An 18,146-nucleotide genomic window follows, 5' to 3' on the forward strand; every position below is an offset into this window, starting at 1 on the left:
CACTACTCTGATATTTTGACTCTGTTTGGTTGAGCCATTTCTGGAGGGTACAAGCACAAAGTTTTAAATCCTATTTCTCTGGAGAAAAGAAAAGAATTAAATCATATTTAGAAAGTCTCCTTCCCTGTAAAATATACTTCCAAAATAAAAGACCTGTCAGTAGTTTTAAGGAGGTTAAACATATGGAAAACTGAGAATGGTTTTATTTGTTCTTCTGGTTAATAGAATACTGATTCTATTTAACATGCAAACCTGGCTATTATAGGTGCTTAAACTTGGCGTGGTGACAATCTATATGAAGAAAACTATTAATAGGGTGCTTTTTGTATTATAAACTGCCAAAAAAAAAAATGTGGGTCTGATACTTGGTGTTTTATTCAAAGAAAATGTGGGGCCTGGTATGTAATTGAAAACGTCAGACTTCAAAGTCCTAACATAAAATGAGAGACATTGGCCTGTACCCTTTCCCCAGGGAAACCTAGGAGACTGCCCACTGGGATAACTTCCAAAATGAATAGAGAGCCATGCTGCCTAAAAATGCTAATCAAGCCATAAGTGTGATGTCCTGACAGTGATACATTGGTCAGGGAAAAAAACTCACCCAACTGACATGCTTTCAGGTAGATTTCCAAGACTGACCTGCAGCTTTCACCCATAATCTCTGCCACTTTTCTCCATTAAATTCCAGCAATTATTATAATATTTTTGATATATTATTTTCTCAAGTGGTATTCATCTTAGGAAAGTTCAGAAATACTGAAGGCCACTCCTAAATTCCAGGGAACACACATTAATTTATAAAGACCAAGTTTATTATTCATGCAGAATCATGTGGGTAAAATGTGATTGGATTCTTTTATTGACAGCAGCCCACAACAGATGGCTGAAATGCCACTTTCATTTCAGGAAGAAAGGAAGCTTTCACAGGAAAAAAAAAAAGGAAGCCTGGAGTTGCAAGGTAAGATCATCCTTAATTATGAGTCCCAGGTACTGTATGGCCACCATATTTATATAATTAGAAAGTGCATTTCAAACTAGGGCATTCAGATACGTAGTTCACTGTTAACAGCAAAACACACATGGCGCTAGGTTACAGGGTCTGTGAAGAGGAGCTGGACCCAGCGAATCAAAAACATTTCAGCTTTAAGATGAATTTTTGGCTCTGAGTTTAGAATGAATCAATCCTTAAACTTGGCAAGCAATAATTAATTCCAGCAGTGTATCACTCATCTGTGTAATGGCTGCCCCCTCAAATAGAGATCTTCTAAAACTCTCCCTGGTGAAATCAGCGAAGCCATCAGATGCAGCCATATGTTCAAAGCTCAGAGAGGATTGGTCATGAGACAGTTGCCTATGAATTGAGATGTTAACTGCCCAACAAAATTTTAGTAGCATAGGATGAGAGCCATAGAATTGTTTCAATTGTTACCAAGAATGCAAAGGAACAAACAAGCAAAAACAAATAACAAACAAAACCCTACTCCTCTTCAAACATTTAAATCTACTATTTTTCCTTCCTTTTTGAATTAGTACTTGAAGGAATTCAAGATACTGGGATAGTTTTGTTGCTAGCACCTACTGAGTCCAACAGAAAGGATAAAATGACTAGAAAAATAAGTGAACACACAGACAAGGTAAACAGGCATGAATTGGATTATTCCAACATCCTCTGCTGAGGTAGGATTCAAAACTAATCTGATTATATGAATATTAGGAGCCACTAAGTATCTTTCTGCAGCAATTACCAAGCTTTCACACATAAAAGAGGACATTTCCTTTAGTGCTAGGCTAATCTATCAAGTGTTTAGCTTCAAACTAAAAGTTGAGAGAGAGAGAGAGATAGAGAGACCCACTGAAGTAGCCTTATAATGTAATGATGTTGCTCTCTTTTCTCTCCCCTCTCCTTTCTTCTCCTTTCTTCTTTTATTCTCTTCCTTCTCTTTGTATTAAATCTCAGAAAGTTATTTTTATTCCTTAAGTGCATTGAAACTTTTTCTGATATCCAATTTTTGCCTTCTTTAAATTCTAATTTTGGGCTTTACAACTTGGAAACCGCTAAGAAAGCTGTACTATCCTCTCTCAGCCATGGTCCTGCCCAGTGGGACCAACAGTCCTCAAACCCTCATTGTAAGCTTCCCTCTGAGTCTTAGAGACCCAGGATTCAGTGTACAGATAACCAAAGCTGTTTAGAAGTTTACTGTGTTGTATCCCGTTTACTCTTCCAGCAGTTAGTTTGATTTCTTTTTAATGAAAAGCAAACCAATGGCAGACTTATGTAACAGACCCTATAGAAAGACCACACTGACACTGGATAATAACGCCGTGAGTCAAAGCTCCATAAAAATGTTAGGCATGCATCAGAGGAAGTGCAACACGGTGGTTACCAGAGCAAGTTCTGGTTCAAATTCCACATCTACCACTTCCTAGGTAAGGAATGAAGTTAGTTTACCACTTTTGCTTAAATACTGGAATAAGAATATCAATAGTACCTATTACTGTACTAAGGTTGGTATAAAAAGTCAATACAAAGCTCCTAACATTGCCTAGGTGGACTGGTTCTTATCGCTTCTCCAGAATCACTTTGGACCTTGCTTTCCTTGGCTGCAGCTATTCACAACTTCTCTCTGTTCCCCACCTGTCCATGTTCTAACTTGTCATAGAGTCATGTATATCCTGCTTTCCTTGTCTGGAATACTCATTCTTAATCACTAAGCCTTTGCTGTTCTGCCCAGTTGATTCCCACGACTACATCACTCCCTCTTCCAATCCATTGAATGGATTCTCCATGAGGTAAGGGCGGTGCCTACCTTTGTTCATCATTCTTTCCACAGCCAGGATTGGAGGGCTTGGCACATAGTAAGAACTCAACAAATACTAGTGCTATCCTGATGCAATGTGTTAGTCCTTGGAGCACATGTTGGGAAAATAAACTTCTGGCAGATGGGATCACTAGACACTGGAAAGATAGAAAGTGGCTTTGAATTTCTCATGTGAACATTCTAGCCATACAATTGTGAATTATAGTGAACAGCAAAGTCTGTCTTTACTGGGGAAAAAAACTAGCAAACTTCAGGTTTAGACCCACACCAAGCTCTAATAATCCCACAGGCATCCTGGGTTCACTGGCCATTGTCTTGAAAGCCATGCCTCAATGGACAAAATCATTGTATTCATAGGCAATAGCCCGGGTATTAGTATTCAAGCCTGATCATTTCTCTGCAAATCCAGTGGCTAAATAAATATTTTAATTGAGCCCAGGAGTGTTGACTTGCAGACATAGTATAGAAAAAAATCACAGGAAAAATGGGAAGTTGAAGAAGCCTTTTACCTTTGAATGGAATATGATACTTACAAAACATCAATAACAATTTTCTATTGGGGAAAAACCTGTGGCAAGAATAACCGGGTTAGTTTTTAAGTGGCAACTGGACAGAAAAACAAAGAAAACAAAACTGCCATAGTAAGTCAGGTAAGGTAATTTAACTGGATAAAATATAATGCAATTGGTTTTCTGTGATGTTAACATGCAGAACTTATCATTAGCCAATGAAAAGGCCCCAATGTCCAAAATGATGTTAAATGTAATCACAGTGATTAAAATGTAACTACATACATTCAGTAAAAAATAAAATGACCAGAGTGAGTGAGGATGTGCCTTTGAAATAACATCAAATTACTTATGGATGAAGATTTCGAATCTCTGTTGAATGGGGCAAAATACTACCAAATCTTCACGAACACCAAACACTCCATAAACTGTAAAGCAATCTCCACATTAATTTCACTGTTTTATGTACATATTCACACAAGTAATGACCTCTATGTATACATTTATCTCTTCATCTTTTTATATATTTCTGTATCTATTTCTTTTCATATATAATGTCTTTCTTATGAGAATATTATTTGCAGTTCACTGATGATAATAATAGCTAACCTTTATTGAGAACTTACTCTAAGATACGTATTGTTGCAAGAGCTTTACATTTATTATCTTACTTAATCATCACAAGAATCTCATGAGAAAGGCATGGCTAATGTTCCCATTTTATAGAAGAGGGACACTGAGGCTCAGTAAGTAAGTAAATCCTTCCAGGTCACACAGTCAGTGGCTTTGCTGGGATATAAATTCAGGCAGTCTAACTTAAGAGCTCGGATCCCCACCACCACTCTCTACCACTTCATAACCACTATGTGCTCCTGATGATTGAGATCATCCTGGAAACATCCCAAATAAATAAAACAAGGCTTCTAGGGCTTTGGAGGCTCCACAGGAAGCCCAAATGTGGCCCTTTCATAGATCATTAAGTCTTATATGGAGTATTTGCACATAACAAACATTTTCCTAATAATCTACATATCTTTTTAAAATTCCAAGGCACTAATGGGGGATGTCACTAAGTTTGGTGGATGTTCAATTGTTGAAAAATAAACCTTACCAACATTCTTAACCTTTCTAGTGGGCTTTCCCATTGCTTATTTCTATAGCATGTAATTATCACATAAAGAACTATCTACTTATGTAGAAGCAAGAAAGGGAAAACAAAACCAATGGAAAACACAAACATAGGCATGTTTGTTGTTTCATATTGTGGGTTATTTAGCTTGGATAATAAATCATTACAATGAATGTCAACACAGCACAGGGGAATGGGAGTAGTTAGTTGCATATGCTAATGGAAGACGTGCATTACTAATAAGGGAGAGAATGAACAACTCTAGCCACATACTAGTTATCACTGCAAATCTCAAGACAAGCCACGTTCACACCGAGCATATGACTGCTGTATGACAGTGCAGGCAAATATTCACATGTCAACAGCAATAGCTCCCATACTCCATCCAAGACTACTGAAGAGTTTAAAAATAAAGCTTTCCTTGTCATGCACCAAGACATCAAGCTTAAACACATCTGCCAGTCAAAGGGATTTTGCCAGTCTTTTACCCCCACAAGTGTGGTCTACAGACTTCAAGTGTATCAGAGTTCAAATTACAAAGAACTGGAATATGATCCACAAGTAAGTCCTGCAGCCTCTTCCTCTAAAATGTTTTAAATCCTGAGATTCTCTGCCTCTCTATTGTCACTAAATGATCATAGTCTTAATAATAAATAGAGCAGTAGCCTCTTCTCTTTTTGCTATTATTCTTTTGCTTCCTTTCTGTCTAGCATAAAATATGGTGATTTTCTTTTATGTGTTAAAGTATATGTAAGATTGATATTTCTAATCATATTTAGGTGTACAATTCAATGGCATTAAGTACATTCACACTATTGGGCAGCCATTATCACCATCCATCTCCAGAACTCTTTTGTCTTTTCAAACCAAAACTCCATACCCATTAAACAATAACCCCGCAGTCCATCATTTCTCTAGTCCTTGGTAACCACCATTTTATCTATGTCAATGAATCTCACTACTCTAAGATGTCTCATTTAAGTAGAATCATACAATATTTGTCATTTCATGTCTGGTTTTTTGTAATTGGCATAATATTGTCAAGGTTCATCCATGTTGCAGTATGTGTCAGAATTGCCTTCCTTTTTAGGATTGAATAATATTTTGTGGTATGTGGATGCCACATTCGTGTATTCTGTCATCTGTTGACCAACATTTGGGTTGCTTCCATCTTTTGGCTATTGTGAATAAAGCTGCTATGAACATGGGTGTACAAATATCTGTCTGAGTCTTTGCTTTTCATTTTGACAAGTATACATACAGAAGTGGATTTGGATCATATGGTAATTGTACGTTTAATGTTTTGAGGAACCACCATACTGTTTTCCACAGCAATGATATCATTTAATATTCCCACCAGCTATGATTAAGGGTTCTAGTTTTTGTTTGTTTGTTTGTTTGTTTTTCAAGATGGAGTCTCACTCTGTCTCCCAGGCTGGAGTGCAGTGGCACGATCTTGGCTCACTGCAACCTCCACCTCCTGGGTTTAAGCGATTCTCCTGCCTCAGCCTCCCGAGTAGCTGGAATTACAGGCATGCACCACAACACCCAGCTAATTTTTTTGTATTTTCAGTAGAGATGGGGTTTCACCATGTTGGCCAGACTGGTCTCAAACTCCTGACCTCAGGTGATCTGCCCGCCTCAGACTCCCAAAGTGCTGGGATTACAGGCATGAGCCATCACACCTGGCCAAAGGTTCTACTTTCTCCATATCCTTGCAAACACTTATTTCCTATTTTTAAATTCTTTTGAGAATAGCCATTCAAATGGATGTAAAAATATACTTTGTAAAGACAGAAACTGAACTAAGAAACATCCTTTTATGGCTTCTAATTGCACTTTTGATAAAATGATAAACTCTGCCATGGCTACAATGCCCTATGTGATCTGTTATCTGCAGGAATCTCTTTAATTCCATATCATCCCACTGTGTCCCCTTGTTTTGTGCTAGAATGCTTAGCTCCATTTAGTGCTCTAAATATGTAAAATTTTTCCCTACATTAGAATCTTTGCACATATTAATCCCTTTGCCATGAAAACTCTTTCCCTCTCTATTTTGAAGGTGAGCTTCGCCTCACCCTGTCTGAGCTTAAATACCACCTGGTCATCAGTTGTTCCAGTGGCTCCCCTCATCGTGATTTCTTCTCTCTTCCTGCTCTTTTTTCACATAACACTAAAATAAATATTCAGTTATAATACTTTTACTTGTTCATTTATTTTATTGTCTCTCTCTCTCTCTCTCTGTTTCTAGGGATAAATCCTATGGAAAAAGAGCCCAGATCTTGCCCATTGTTGCAACAGTGTTTGCTTGATCCCCAGAGTCAAACAAAGTGCCGGACACACAGTAGGTTTTCAATGCATATCAATTAAGTTTACATTACAAGTGATTGACAGAAAAATGCAGACCTGTGAAGAGAATACGGTAGCAGGCACCATGATAACATGATAATATCACTCGGTTTTGAGAAACGGTTAGAAAGAATGTGTCCTGTGCATATATTCATCAGCCCTGGCAACAGGCTCTGTGCATCTTTGGCCTGAAAAAACCACACATCTCAATAACAATGGGATCAATTTTGACATTAACACGAATATTACCAAAGCCCAAGAGATACATTTAAATTCACCGAGCTCCACGGCAGATAATATAAAAGCTCTAACTTGCTCTCTAGAAACAAGAAACTTTCATTTATGGCTTCCCAGCTCGTGCTAATCCTGCCCATTAGGCCAAAATATTGCATTTTACACAGGATGCAAGATCATACAAGAGACTGATGTAATACTTAGGCACAAAACCAGCTGGCAGATTTAACACTGAAATCCCCTTTATTCAGAAGGTACAAATCAAGCCCATGATGCCTTTTTTGACAGATTCCTGCATGTTCCTCATTATGGATATATGAAAGAAGACAACTCCACATTCTGGGGCGCAACTCTAACCCCCTGCATTTGCATACCCAGTCATTTGTAAATGGAAAGAAGCACATCCCAGCATTTGCCCAGAGGTAAATGTTTACTCCAAAAGGTGACTTCTGACATTGACAATAATGTCAGTTTTCCATCTGCATATTTTAAGGTAATGCATCCTCCCTTTAAGTGCTTTCCGTTCAGCTTCTTGATTTTGCTCTTTCAGTGAGCACTGTGACACCCAGACCTCTAGGTCTCAATTTGAATAACTTTCTGGGAGGAGTGAAAAATGCAATAAGGCTTCTCGCCAGCCCAAAGACAGGCACTCAGGTTGCAGAAAAGTGAGCACTGAGACTGTAGTCCTTTCATCTTCCTTACCCCACCATACTCAGCTTGCTAAGGGCTAAAAGGCTCACCCCAGGCTGGGATGAATCCTTCTCTAAAATGTGGTATATCCCTGGAGATCTCTCTGGAACATTTGCTCAGGTAGCTGAGCAGTTCATCAGCATAGCAATTTGCCCAGTCAGCTCCATCCATCAGAGCACAGGAGTGCGGCTGGCAGAGGGGAGACTCAGGGGAGAGCTCCCCGTGGGCAGGTAGGGAATGCACATTCATTCAGAGATCATAAATATGCATCTTGGCCCTGATCTTCTCTGCATGCGGGTGATAGACTGGAGATAGTAAAGAGTCAATCCGCACCGGCCCACCATCTCCAAGTGCCGCTGTTCCACCTAAGAATGCGCTCTATTTTGATCTAAAGAGGCAGGTAAATTTGCCATGTGTAACTCAATGCACTGTCTGAAACACAAAGGCAAGAGTGGGAGCTCTCTCTAGCTTCCAGATCACAGAGCTTACAAATCACATTCAATAGAGGTCTCTTTCTTGAGAAGCTACGATTTGCCAGGTGAGATATGACAATAAGACAGGCTTTCTTGCTCCTTGGAGAGCTGACAATCTAGTCAATTTAAATTAAATTGCTAAGTTAATTTAAATAGGATATAAGAAGCACTATGATGGAAAAAACAGATGGTGTTCTCAGAGCAGGGATGAGAAACCTTACTTAACTGTGGGTGGCAGGGGGAAAGGGAGGGTCACTGAAAAATTTTCAGAAGTCAAATCTGGACTAGGACATAAAGAACGGATAGCAGCATGTAGCTTAAAACTGGGGTATAAGCAGTGGAGGGAAGACTCAGCAGTCTCCCAAATTTACCCCTAACAATATATATATTTTTTCTCTTTGCCACAGCTGGAATGTTAAGTTGAGAAATTTTCAGCATCTCCCTGTCTGCCAGATCCTATCTGAGATGCCTACGCTAAGAAGCCAACACAGAGACACGCAATGCAGACTATCAGCAGGAGTGGCTTGGAAATTCTGACTTGTATTGATTGAGACACCTTCCCACGAAGAAAGCTGGGATTAGTAATAAGTTGCTTGTCAGTTACTCATTGGCTTCTTTACCAGGCAAGGATGAGAGGGCTAAAGTTGAAAACATAAAAGAAAGAAAAAGGGAAAAAAATGCTCACTATAAATTAATGCTTGTCAAGCTCAACAAGTTGGAGAGCCGGAGGAAGGCTTAATTAAAGTAAACAGACAATTTAAAGTGAGGGAAGTTCAGCCTACCTAGAAGAAAAATTCTAGGTATTAAAACAAATTCATGAAAAGTTAGAAGCGTGCACTGCCATTTATCATTTATTCAAGGCATGAGTGGTAATGAAGTTAGCAAACTCTCCCCGGATTTGAGGTTAGAATGACTTTGGTTCTTAGACAATGCTGGGCAATTGAAGACAATTGTGCTTGTGTCTGTGAACAGCAACTTTCTTTCTTTTCTTTGACTTTCCTATTCCCCGCCCCACCAGAAACATTATACTACTAATAATACAATCTTCATTCAGCAGGCAGTGGCTCAGTATCTCAGCTGGTTGCGGTGCTTGGGGACATTTGACGTTTGCTGATTGCTTGGGAGCTTGAGGCTGCCATTTGAAACTCTCAGCACAAAGAATCTAACGTGAAGAATGAAATGATTTAGACTTGTGCACCGGGAAAAGCCTCTTGGTAAAAGTTGTGCTCTCTGTGGTTCACATAGGAAAGAAATAAAAAGACCACACCAGACAGGATGGAACATGAACCAAGGTATCCCAAGTATTACTTCTTAAAAGATCTTTTAAAGCATTCACTTGCTTTCACCACATTTTTCTCTAAGCAGTGAGCCTTGCACCAGCTGCCTTCAGCAAGAGAGCTGGAATACACTCTTGTGACTTTGAGTGCCAATATTTAATAGTGTGTGCATTAGGGCCACAGTCCCGGTTTCCGGAATTGCTCTACAGGGAGAAGTCAGGTCAAAGAGAAAGTGTGAATGGGGAATTTATAAGCTGGATAATCAGTGATAATGGAAAAGGAACAAAGGGTGGAAAAAAAAAAGTCTGACAGTTCAATTGAATTTTGGTAAAGTATTTCCTGCACATGGCAGCTGTTCTGTAGCCCCAAAGACAGCAGCTTTTGGAGGTGAAGATGTAGAGGACTTGTAGAAATTCTTCTGGCCACTCCTGTAGGAGGAATCTTGATTGCCTTGCAACCTCTATGTAAACTTAATGAAGTATTTTTTAAAAACTGGGTCAAAGAAAGGGGAAAAACACCTTGCTTGCTGATGCTACTTTATAACAGATTGAATACGTTGTGGTGGTAAATCTGTCAAAGACTTTGCCTAAGCACAGAAGTGAACTAGCACAGCAGAAGCCTTTCTGATAAGCAGAGATCAATACCAGGAGAATATCTAAAATTGGCTTTTCATGCCTAACCTCACCATCGCCAGTTGACAACTAGAGCACTGCAGACTGGAGCACCTGCTTACATCACACAGGGTTTCACATGGGCAAAAGAAATAGACAAAAATATGAGAGGAAGGGAGGGAAGCATCCCTCTGGAATACGATTGGCCATCACAAATGTTATGTGTTCTTTTTGATCCTTAATATAGTTTAGTCTACATGATAAAGAAGCTTTGATGCTTTGTGCAGTTGAAAAGCAGAAGATTAGACCTAAGTTCTCCCACACCTAAGAGTGAAATAAAGGTTTTTGGGGATGTGCAGGAGGGGATCTTTTGTCCTCCTAAAGAGCCAGGTATATTCTTAACTCACTTGTAGAAAACCTTACAGCTGTGTATCCATGCATGTGCATGTGTGTGTTTATATGCACGTATGCATGAGAGAGAGAGGAGAGAGAAAGAGACTAAAAATTAGTCACTTTGATTTTCTTCCAAAGAGTCATCTGAGAATCAAGAACTATGTGTTTCTCAGGCTAGCCCCAAGTTAGGCAGTGCTTCTGCATCTGCTTAATTCTTTCTAGCTGAGGCGCTGGTTCCAATGGCACTCATAGCTCACTGGTTGAAGCTTATTGATGATTCAAAGTTGAGAAAACTTTTTCAATCAGCGATATTGCTGGATATGGCCCTTCTGGCACTATCTCTGTGCTTCCATCTCTGGCTCAGCAGATACATGATAATTGCTGAATGTGTCTACGGGAGGAGGAATGGCCAGGCCACAAGAGCTCTGTACAGCTTCTCAGAAGCTTGGGGAGTGAAGTGAGAAATTCCAGTTGCCTTGGAGGGTCTGGGGATGAATTCTGTGACTTCTCATTAGGCCTATGGTCCTCACTCCATGGTCTGCAGAGCCATTTGTGGGTCTGTGTAGGTGCTACTTGATGGTTTTCATTTTATGCTTTCAACTTAATAATTTAAAAGTAAAACAATGATCAGTTAGAAAGCAAAACTTCCCTTTTGATATTTTCCCTTTTGATATTTGATATTTTGATGGAATATGATTTTAGGATTTTTTTTTTCTAATAGCAGTCCATATTTCTCAATGTGGAGAAATACAATATTGGGTCTTTTTTGGAGGTTGAAGAATTTCTTGGAGTGGCTTCTTCGGGACACTTGTTTCCTCATTTATTCTACCTACCATGTATCAGACAGCATTCTGAGTTCATGGGGTAGATCAGTGAACAACACAACCAAGTTTCCTGCCCTGGTCGAGCTTATATGTTAATGGGTAGAGGCAAACAGAAAATCACATAATCAATAATTACACAGCATGTTAGAAACTCAAATGTGCCATGGAAAAACAAAAGTAGAAGTAAAAAATTAAGCAGGGGAGAGGAAACTGGCAGTGAAGATGGTGGATGAGAAAGAGGATGATCTTTCTTTTTAAACAACTTGCTCAGAGTAGGATTCATTTTTACAAAAGACAGAAGAGGAAAAGCAGCAACTTTAGATAGGAAAAGGCATTCACTCACTATCTTAGTCACCCATAGACCTGGACATTTGTGCCACAGAGATATTTAGTGGGTCATTGTTGGGCAAGGACATGGACATTGCAACAGGACATGAACAGAGCAGTAAGGCCGGGTGCGGTGACTCACCCCTGTAATCCCAGCACTTTGGGAGGCCAAGGTGGTAGGATCACCTGAGGTCAGGAGTTCAAGACCAGCCTGACTAACATGGTGAAACCCTGTCTCTACTAAAAACACAAAAATTAGCCAGGCATAGTGGCAGGCGCCTGTAATCCCTGCTACTTGGGAGACTGAGGCAGGAGAATTACTTAAACCTGGGAGGCAGAGGTTGCAGTAAGCTGAGATCATGCCATTGCACTCTAGCCTGGGTGACAGAGTGAGACTCTGTCTCAAAAAACAAACCAATAACAAACAAACAAAAAAAAAACACCCAACAACAATGATAAGAAGGCAGCTGCCTGTGGAACCTGTTGTTGACACTTACCTATTTACAAGTCTACCTAAATCAACTGGCTGTCCACTCTAGGGACAATTACTAACGATCAGAATCAGGCCAATAATAAAAATTCTAATAAAGGCAAAAGAGAAAACAAGGAGAAAGGGAACAAGTGGGAGAAGCCTCGGTTGCCTGCAATTGGATGTTAGGGCCTAAGTCTAACTCACAGAGGCCACAGAGCACCATGCACGTCCTCCTATGTCCAATGCCTTCTAACAGTGTATTAAATTCTTTCCTTGCCTGACATAAAGTAATAACAGAGAGTTGTCACCATCCTGAACAACGAAAGACGGGATGACTTAATTTCTCCTTCTTTCAGAGGCATGTCACGGTGCCCTATTTAATGATAGGAGAGAAGAAACTTGTTCTAGGTAAGAGAAGTCACAATTTATTGCACCCTTAGGGAGACCAGGAGCTAAGCCATTGAGGATAAAACGCGCCATGCGGAATTTTAATCAGTGAAGAGCTGGGCATAGCATTCTACCTGAATAAGTCAGTTCAGAAATTTAGCTCCTCTCTCCAAATACCCACAGTGACTACCCAGAGATGTAGAGCTTGAGTATAGCCACTGCTTTAGTAAGCTCAGGTAAGACCATGCTCAAGTATAGTCAATTTCACATTTCTGAATATTCATCAAATATGCAAAAGAAAGAATCAATATCTGAAAAACAGAATCTATGTTTTTAAAAAAAATCACACTTTATTTCACACTTTGAAGCTAAAGAAATACTGTCTCCAGGTGGGGTTTGTCAGCACCTTTGTAAACTAACTGTTGCATCATTATTTTTGTAGGAACATCCAGGCTCACGGCTGTATCTCTCAACAATAGATTGATGGGGCAACAGCTTCCATGGCCTCCTCCCAGGTCAACCAGCCAGGAACTGGACACCTACCCTGCTGGAAGGGGGCTGATTCACAGCCCTTCCAGGTGGATTAGAGCTTCCCGGCACATCCGGGCTTGTCCATCATGATGTTGTCTACATTCCTTTCCCATCTCTCCTCACATCCCTGTGGTGACTCATACATACCCCCACTTACCTGCACCTCCCCACTTCCCCTGTAACCCTTCAGTCTTCCTGGGAACTGATGACTTTATCCTCATGAAATTTTATGACAGCGTGCAAGGCTTGAGAAAATCTGAAAATTTTTCCACTTACAAAATCAGAGTCCTAATAAATGTTTCCATGTACAGAATGTGAGTCCTAACAAACAGCAAACCCTCATAAAAGCTAACATTTATGGAGCACTTACCATGTGCTAAGCACTTATGAACATTTAACACCCTTATATTTGCTAAATTCTTTGAAGGAACTGATATGATTTAATCTCCACAATAACTTTATTGTTATGAAACAGGACACTGAGACACAGAGAAGTTAAGCAACTTGCTAGTTGAGTAATCTAGTGTCAGAACAGGGATTTGAACCCAAGTAATCTAGTATGTGTCAGAACTGGAATTTGAACCCTAAGCAACCTGCTAGTTAAATAATCTAGTATGTGTCAGAAGTGGGATTTGAACCCAAGATGTTGAGTCTATGTATTTAACCACTGCATGCTACTGTTATCTACTATAAAAATTATTGTGTGTTTATGAAACAATTATATATTTATTCAAAGTATCAAGGTATCCATAGTAAAAGCAGTATGGTGGAAAAGCAAATAGAGTAGGGTTAAGGAGATGGAGAACTAACTGGGCTGTAGTTTTAGCTTTAGCTGTTTCTGTATCAATCAAGGTTCTAGCATGAAAGCAGATGACACCCAAACTTGGCAATATGAGAGAGTTTAATAAACGGACTATTTAAACAGTTGCGGTCAAGGTTTCTGGAAACCAGAAGTTATGGCAGTGTACATGGCTCAAGAAAATCAGCGAATTTTTCCACTTACAGAACCAGAGTCCTAATAAATGTTTCCATGTACAGAATGTGAGTCCTAACAACTAGCAAATGCTTATAAAAGCTAACATGCAATGATCTAGGGCTAAAAAAAGTGGAAGTGATTAGAGGAATCCAGAAAGAGAAGACTGTATGGAGAGGGCTACCTGGGAATGTCTGTCTCAGATACAGAGAAACAGCCAGCTGTAGTACAATGACAAGGAGGAAACTGGTAGGAAGTGCCCCTGCCTCTATCTCTTCCACTTTCTATCTTCTGATCTTCGATCTCTTCCCATTGAGCCAATCCAGCAATCAGCTAGAGGATAGAGCACCCACAGATCCAGTCTATAGGGTCGGCTTCCAGGGCAGAGAGCAAGATATTTATGGATTGAAAGAATGTGAAGGACAAACAGAAAATATGCAGCACAGTTATCATCATAGTAAACTGGGACAAATCTCAGCCTCCCTGGGAATTGATTTCTTGGTCATCATAATGAGACTATAAGGACCACATACAATTTAGACTGCCTTCCAACTCTGACATTGTGAGGTTTTATGAACCCACCCTTCATCAATTTCCTAAGAGATTTTCAGGATTACTTTAAAAAGGAGAGTATAAAAGATAACCCCACAGTGCAATCTCTGGTAGTATTCTACATCACTTTGTACTTGTGTGTTGACAGATGCATGAAGGCAGACTGTGGTTGAGGTGGAAGGGCATTTGTCCTGCTACAGGGTAACCAGGGCATACTTGAACGCTCTAAGAAAAAGACTTCAGAATATTAAAATTGTTCCAACAAAGTAATTCTTGTAATGTGAAATCCCTTCCTCTCTTTCTGAAGCAAAAGAAAGGGTATATGAGATTAGAGAAATGCAAATCAAAACCACAATGAAATACCATCTCATGCCAGTTAGAATGGTGATCATTAAAAAGTCAGGAAACAATAGATGCTGGAAAGGATGTGGAGAAATAAGAACGCTTTTACACTGTTGGTGGGAGTGTAAATTAGTTCAACCATTGTGGAAGGCAGTGTGGCGATTCCTCAAGTTTCTAGAACCAGAAATACCATTTGACCCAGCAATCCCATTACTGGGTATATACCCAAAGGATTATAAATCATTCTGCTATAAAGACATATGCATGTGTATGTTTATTGCAGCACTATTCACAATAGCAAAGACTTGGAACCAACCCAAATGCCCATCAATGACAGACTGGATAAAGAAAATGTGGCACATATACACTATGGAATATTATGCAGTCATAAAAAGAGAATGAGTTCATGTCCTTTGCAGGGACATGGATGAAGCTGGAAACCATCATTCTCAGCAAACTAACACAGGAACAGAAAACCAAACACTGCATGTTCTTACTTATAAGTGGGAGTTGAACAATGAGAACATGTGGACACAGGGAGGGGAACATCACAGAGTGGGGCCTGCTTGGGGGTGGGAGGCAAGGGGAGGGAGAGCATTAGGGGAAATACCTAATGTAGATGATGAGCTGATGGGTGCAGCAAACCACCATGGCACATGGATACCTATGTAACAAACCTGCACATTCTGCACATGCACCCCAGAACTTAAAGTATAATTTAAAAATATAAAAAACATAAAAATATAAAAATAAAAATAAAATAAAATAAAAAATATAAAATAAAAAGTATAATAAAAAAATAAAAAGGAAAGTGTATATGAGAAAGTACTGCCAAAGCATATTTGGAAAACCCAAATAGAGATGTCTCACATGATTTCATGGGGATCTATGTCAGGGCAGTTTAAAACCCACCTTGTGTTCTCTCAAAGAACCAGTAGCCAAGTGCAACTGGTCACTGAATGCAGTTGTTTGGTGGTATGGCTTTGGTTGGAGGAAAGCCAGGGGTGAGAGTGGGAAGCGTGACCTTGTCTCCCTGGATCATATGGGGCTTATCTAAATTGTCCTACAATGTGTTCCTAGGTGCTTGGTGAGCTGCTGCTCCCAGTTCTCAAGGTTTCTCGTTGGCAGACTCTTGAGAAAACACTATGCTCGTTGAAATAGAAGACACAGAGTCTCCACGAGGGCATCTGTCCTCCCTAGCTTCTGGGGATACATGAACTTGTTCCCAACATCTGACATAATTGAAGTGTGGGGTTTCAAAGGATGAGGGGATTTCCTCCTGGAGCCTCATATCTCTTCTACTCAGATAGAGGTAAATGAAATTGCACCAGTGTAGAACCATCACTTTGTTTTTTCCAGACTCATGAGAGGTACTATTAGCTCTATCAGATCTACTGATGATTTTCTCCTTAAATGAGGGGAAACCGATAGCTTCTCAGGAACCCATGTTTCTAAGCCAACGGAGCAACAGAAGTGTGTGTGAGCTTGTGTTGTGGGGTTGAGCTGTAGAAAAGAGAGGTGGGGCATGCTGCAATTAAACTCATTCTGCATCATAACTGCCTGGTGTGGCTTAAGGAAGCAAAAAGGAAGTGGGATATATATATATATATATATAACATGGAAACAGCAAATCATGTCTGTTTGATTGTGCCTATACTACTCACAGTTCATATACATAAGAAAACAAAGCTTGAGACTTGAAATGGGTTGAAATACCAACGTGTCCAGTTCTAAAGGTGTGACCCTGGATGAGTCTTTTGCCTTGAGTTTCCTTGTTTAAAAAATGGAACTAATTACAATTGGAATGAATACCTACCCCACAGGGCTGATGTCATAATAAAATGAGAGCAACTCAGTAATACAGTGAAGATACTCTGTAAAATACACATTGCCCTAGAATGTGAGAGGTTATTACCACTCCATTTATATTGATGAGACAGCAGCACACCCTTTGAAGGCAAATGGTACACCTGAAGATTTGTCAACAAACCCAGCCACCTGCAGCAGAAGACACCAGGAGTTTCACAAAAATCTGTTCAGCATGCTAAATATCACATAGAAGCAGCAAGACTAATCCATGTTTTGAAGAAAATTCGGCTAATAGAATGGATCATTTCCCCTATCTTCCTTTTGCCTATATAAAAAATGTCTTAACACCAAGCTACAATAAAGGGTAAAGCCAATCCCACGTTTTCATTAGTATACAGAGAGCTACTGCAAATAGGTCTCTGGAGGGTGAAAAAAATGTGACAGATGCAGACAGAGTCACTTGAAAGAGTATTTCAGCAGTAGACACAGGATGCTTGACTTAACAGATGTTTACAGTTAATAAATTCCATTTTACATTTATATCTATTTTCACAGAATTTTTTTTCTGGTGAAATACCTGGCAGATATCATGAAGGTAGCAGAAAAAATTCAGATCAACAACCTGATAGGAATTAGAAATTAGACTCAGTGAGAAGAATTCACAACTACTGTAAGACAGCTGTGGTGCGAAATCAAATAGTTTCACCATCTAGTCTCCCATCTCTCCCTTGGCACCCACTGAAGGGTTAAAGTAAATACTCCAACTACTCTGCCAGTGAGGACAGGTCCTTGCAAAGCCCCATCTGCATGCACATCCATTATCCTTACCCAGAGACTCCATCACAACCTTCCCATGGAGAAAACTCACAGACTGAGGTGAGGTACTGCCGAGTCTCCATAAGAGACGATCTGGCTTGCATTCAATGATGCCAGCAACGCTAATGATCAGGAGAGGTGGGCTCACCATCGGCGTAAGCTGGGAATGGGCTGCTCTTCCTTTTGTGTTTCCCTCTAACTACAGAAAATCACAAGCAGTCCCAGTCTGACACAGCTGAGGCCTTCTCCAGCTGGGAAGGAAAAACATAATAGGCAATATCTGCTCTCCCCCTCCTCCCTTTCTGCTCCCTTCCCTGTAGACTGCCTCAGCATGAGGTTCCTGAGGAATTAGTTGGGGAGGACGCCTCCCCCGCTGACAGCCAAATGCCAACCGCAAGTCCTGCCCATGTAATGTGTCTGACATTTCTGCATCTTTCTGGGTTAACATTGTTTGACACAGACTTTTTTTTTTTTTAATATCTCTTAAAAAGGCTTGTTCATATGCATGTGTGTACGTGTGTGTGCAGGAATGCACAATTTCTGTTGTTTTCTGGCATCATTGTGTATACTTAATTTTTAAAAAAAAATTATTCTCTTAGTTGCTGACACATCTCTGCTTTGGCATTTCC

At 39.9% G+C, this 18,146-nt stretch overlaps 1 protein-coding gene across 1 annotated transcript in view; it reads right to left on the reverse strand.

The window, feature by feature from the left end:
* The window catches only part of TENM2 (teneurin transmembrane protein 2), a 526,850-nt gene extending 509,117 nt beyond the window's left edge, over nucleotides 1-17,733 (reverse strand). Inside the window, exon 1 of the mRNA XM_033180356.1 lies at nucleotides 17,530-17,733. Coding sequence (XP_033036247.1) covers nucleotides 17,530-17,668 — 139 coding nt within the window. The 5' untranslated portion in view covers nucleotides 17,669-17,733. The remainder of the gene's footprint in view (nucleotides 1-17,529) is intronic.
* Nucleotides 17,734-18,146: the final 413 nt, after the last annotated feature.

This window comes from Trachypithecus francoisi, unplaced genomic scaffold (genome assembly GCF_009764315.1).
Source record: "Trachypithecus francoisi isolate TF-2019V2 unplaced genomic scaffold, Tfra_2.0 Lachesis_group2, whole genome shotgun sequence".
Lineage (NCBI taxonomy): Eukaryota > Metazoa > Chordata > Mammalia > Primates > Cercopithecidae > Trachypithecus > Trachypithecus francoisi.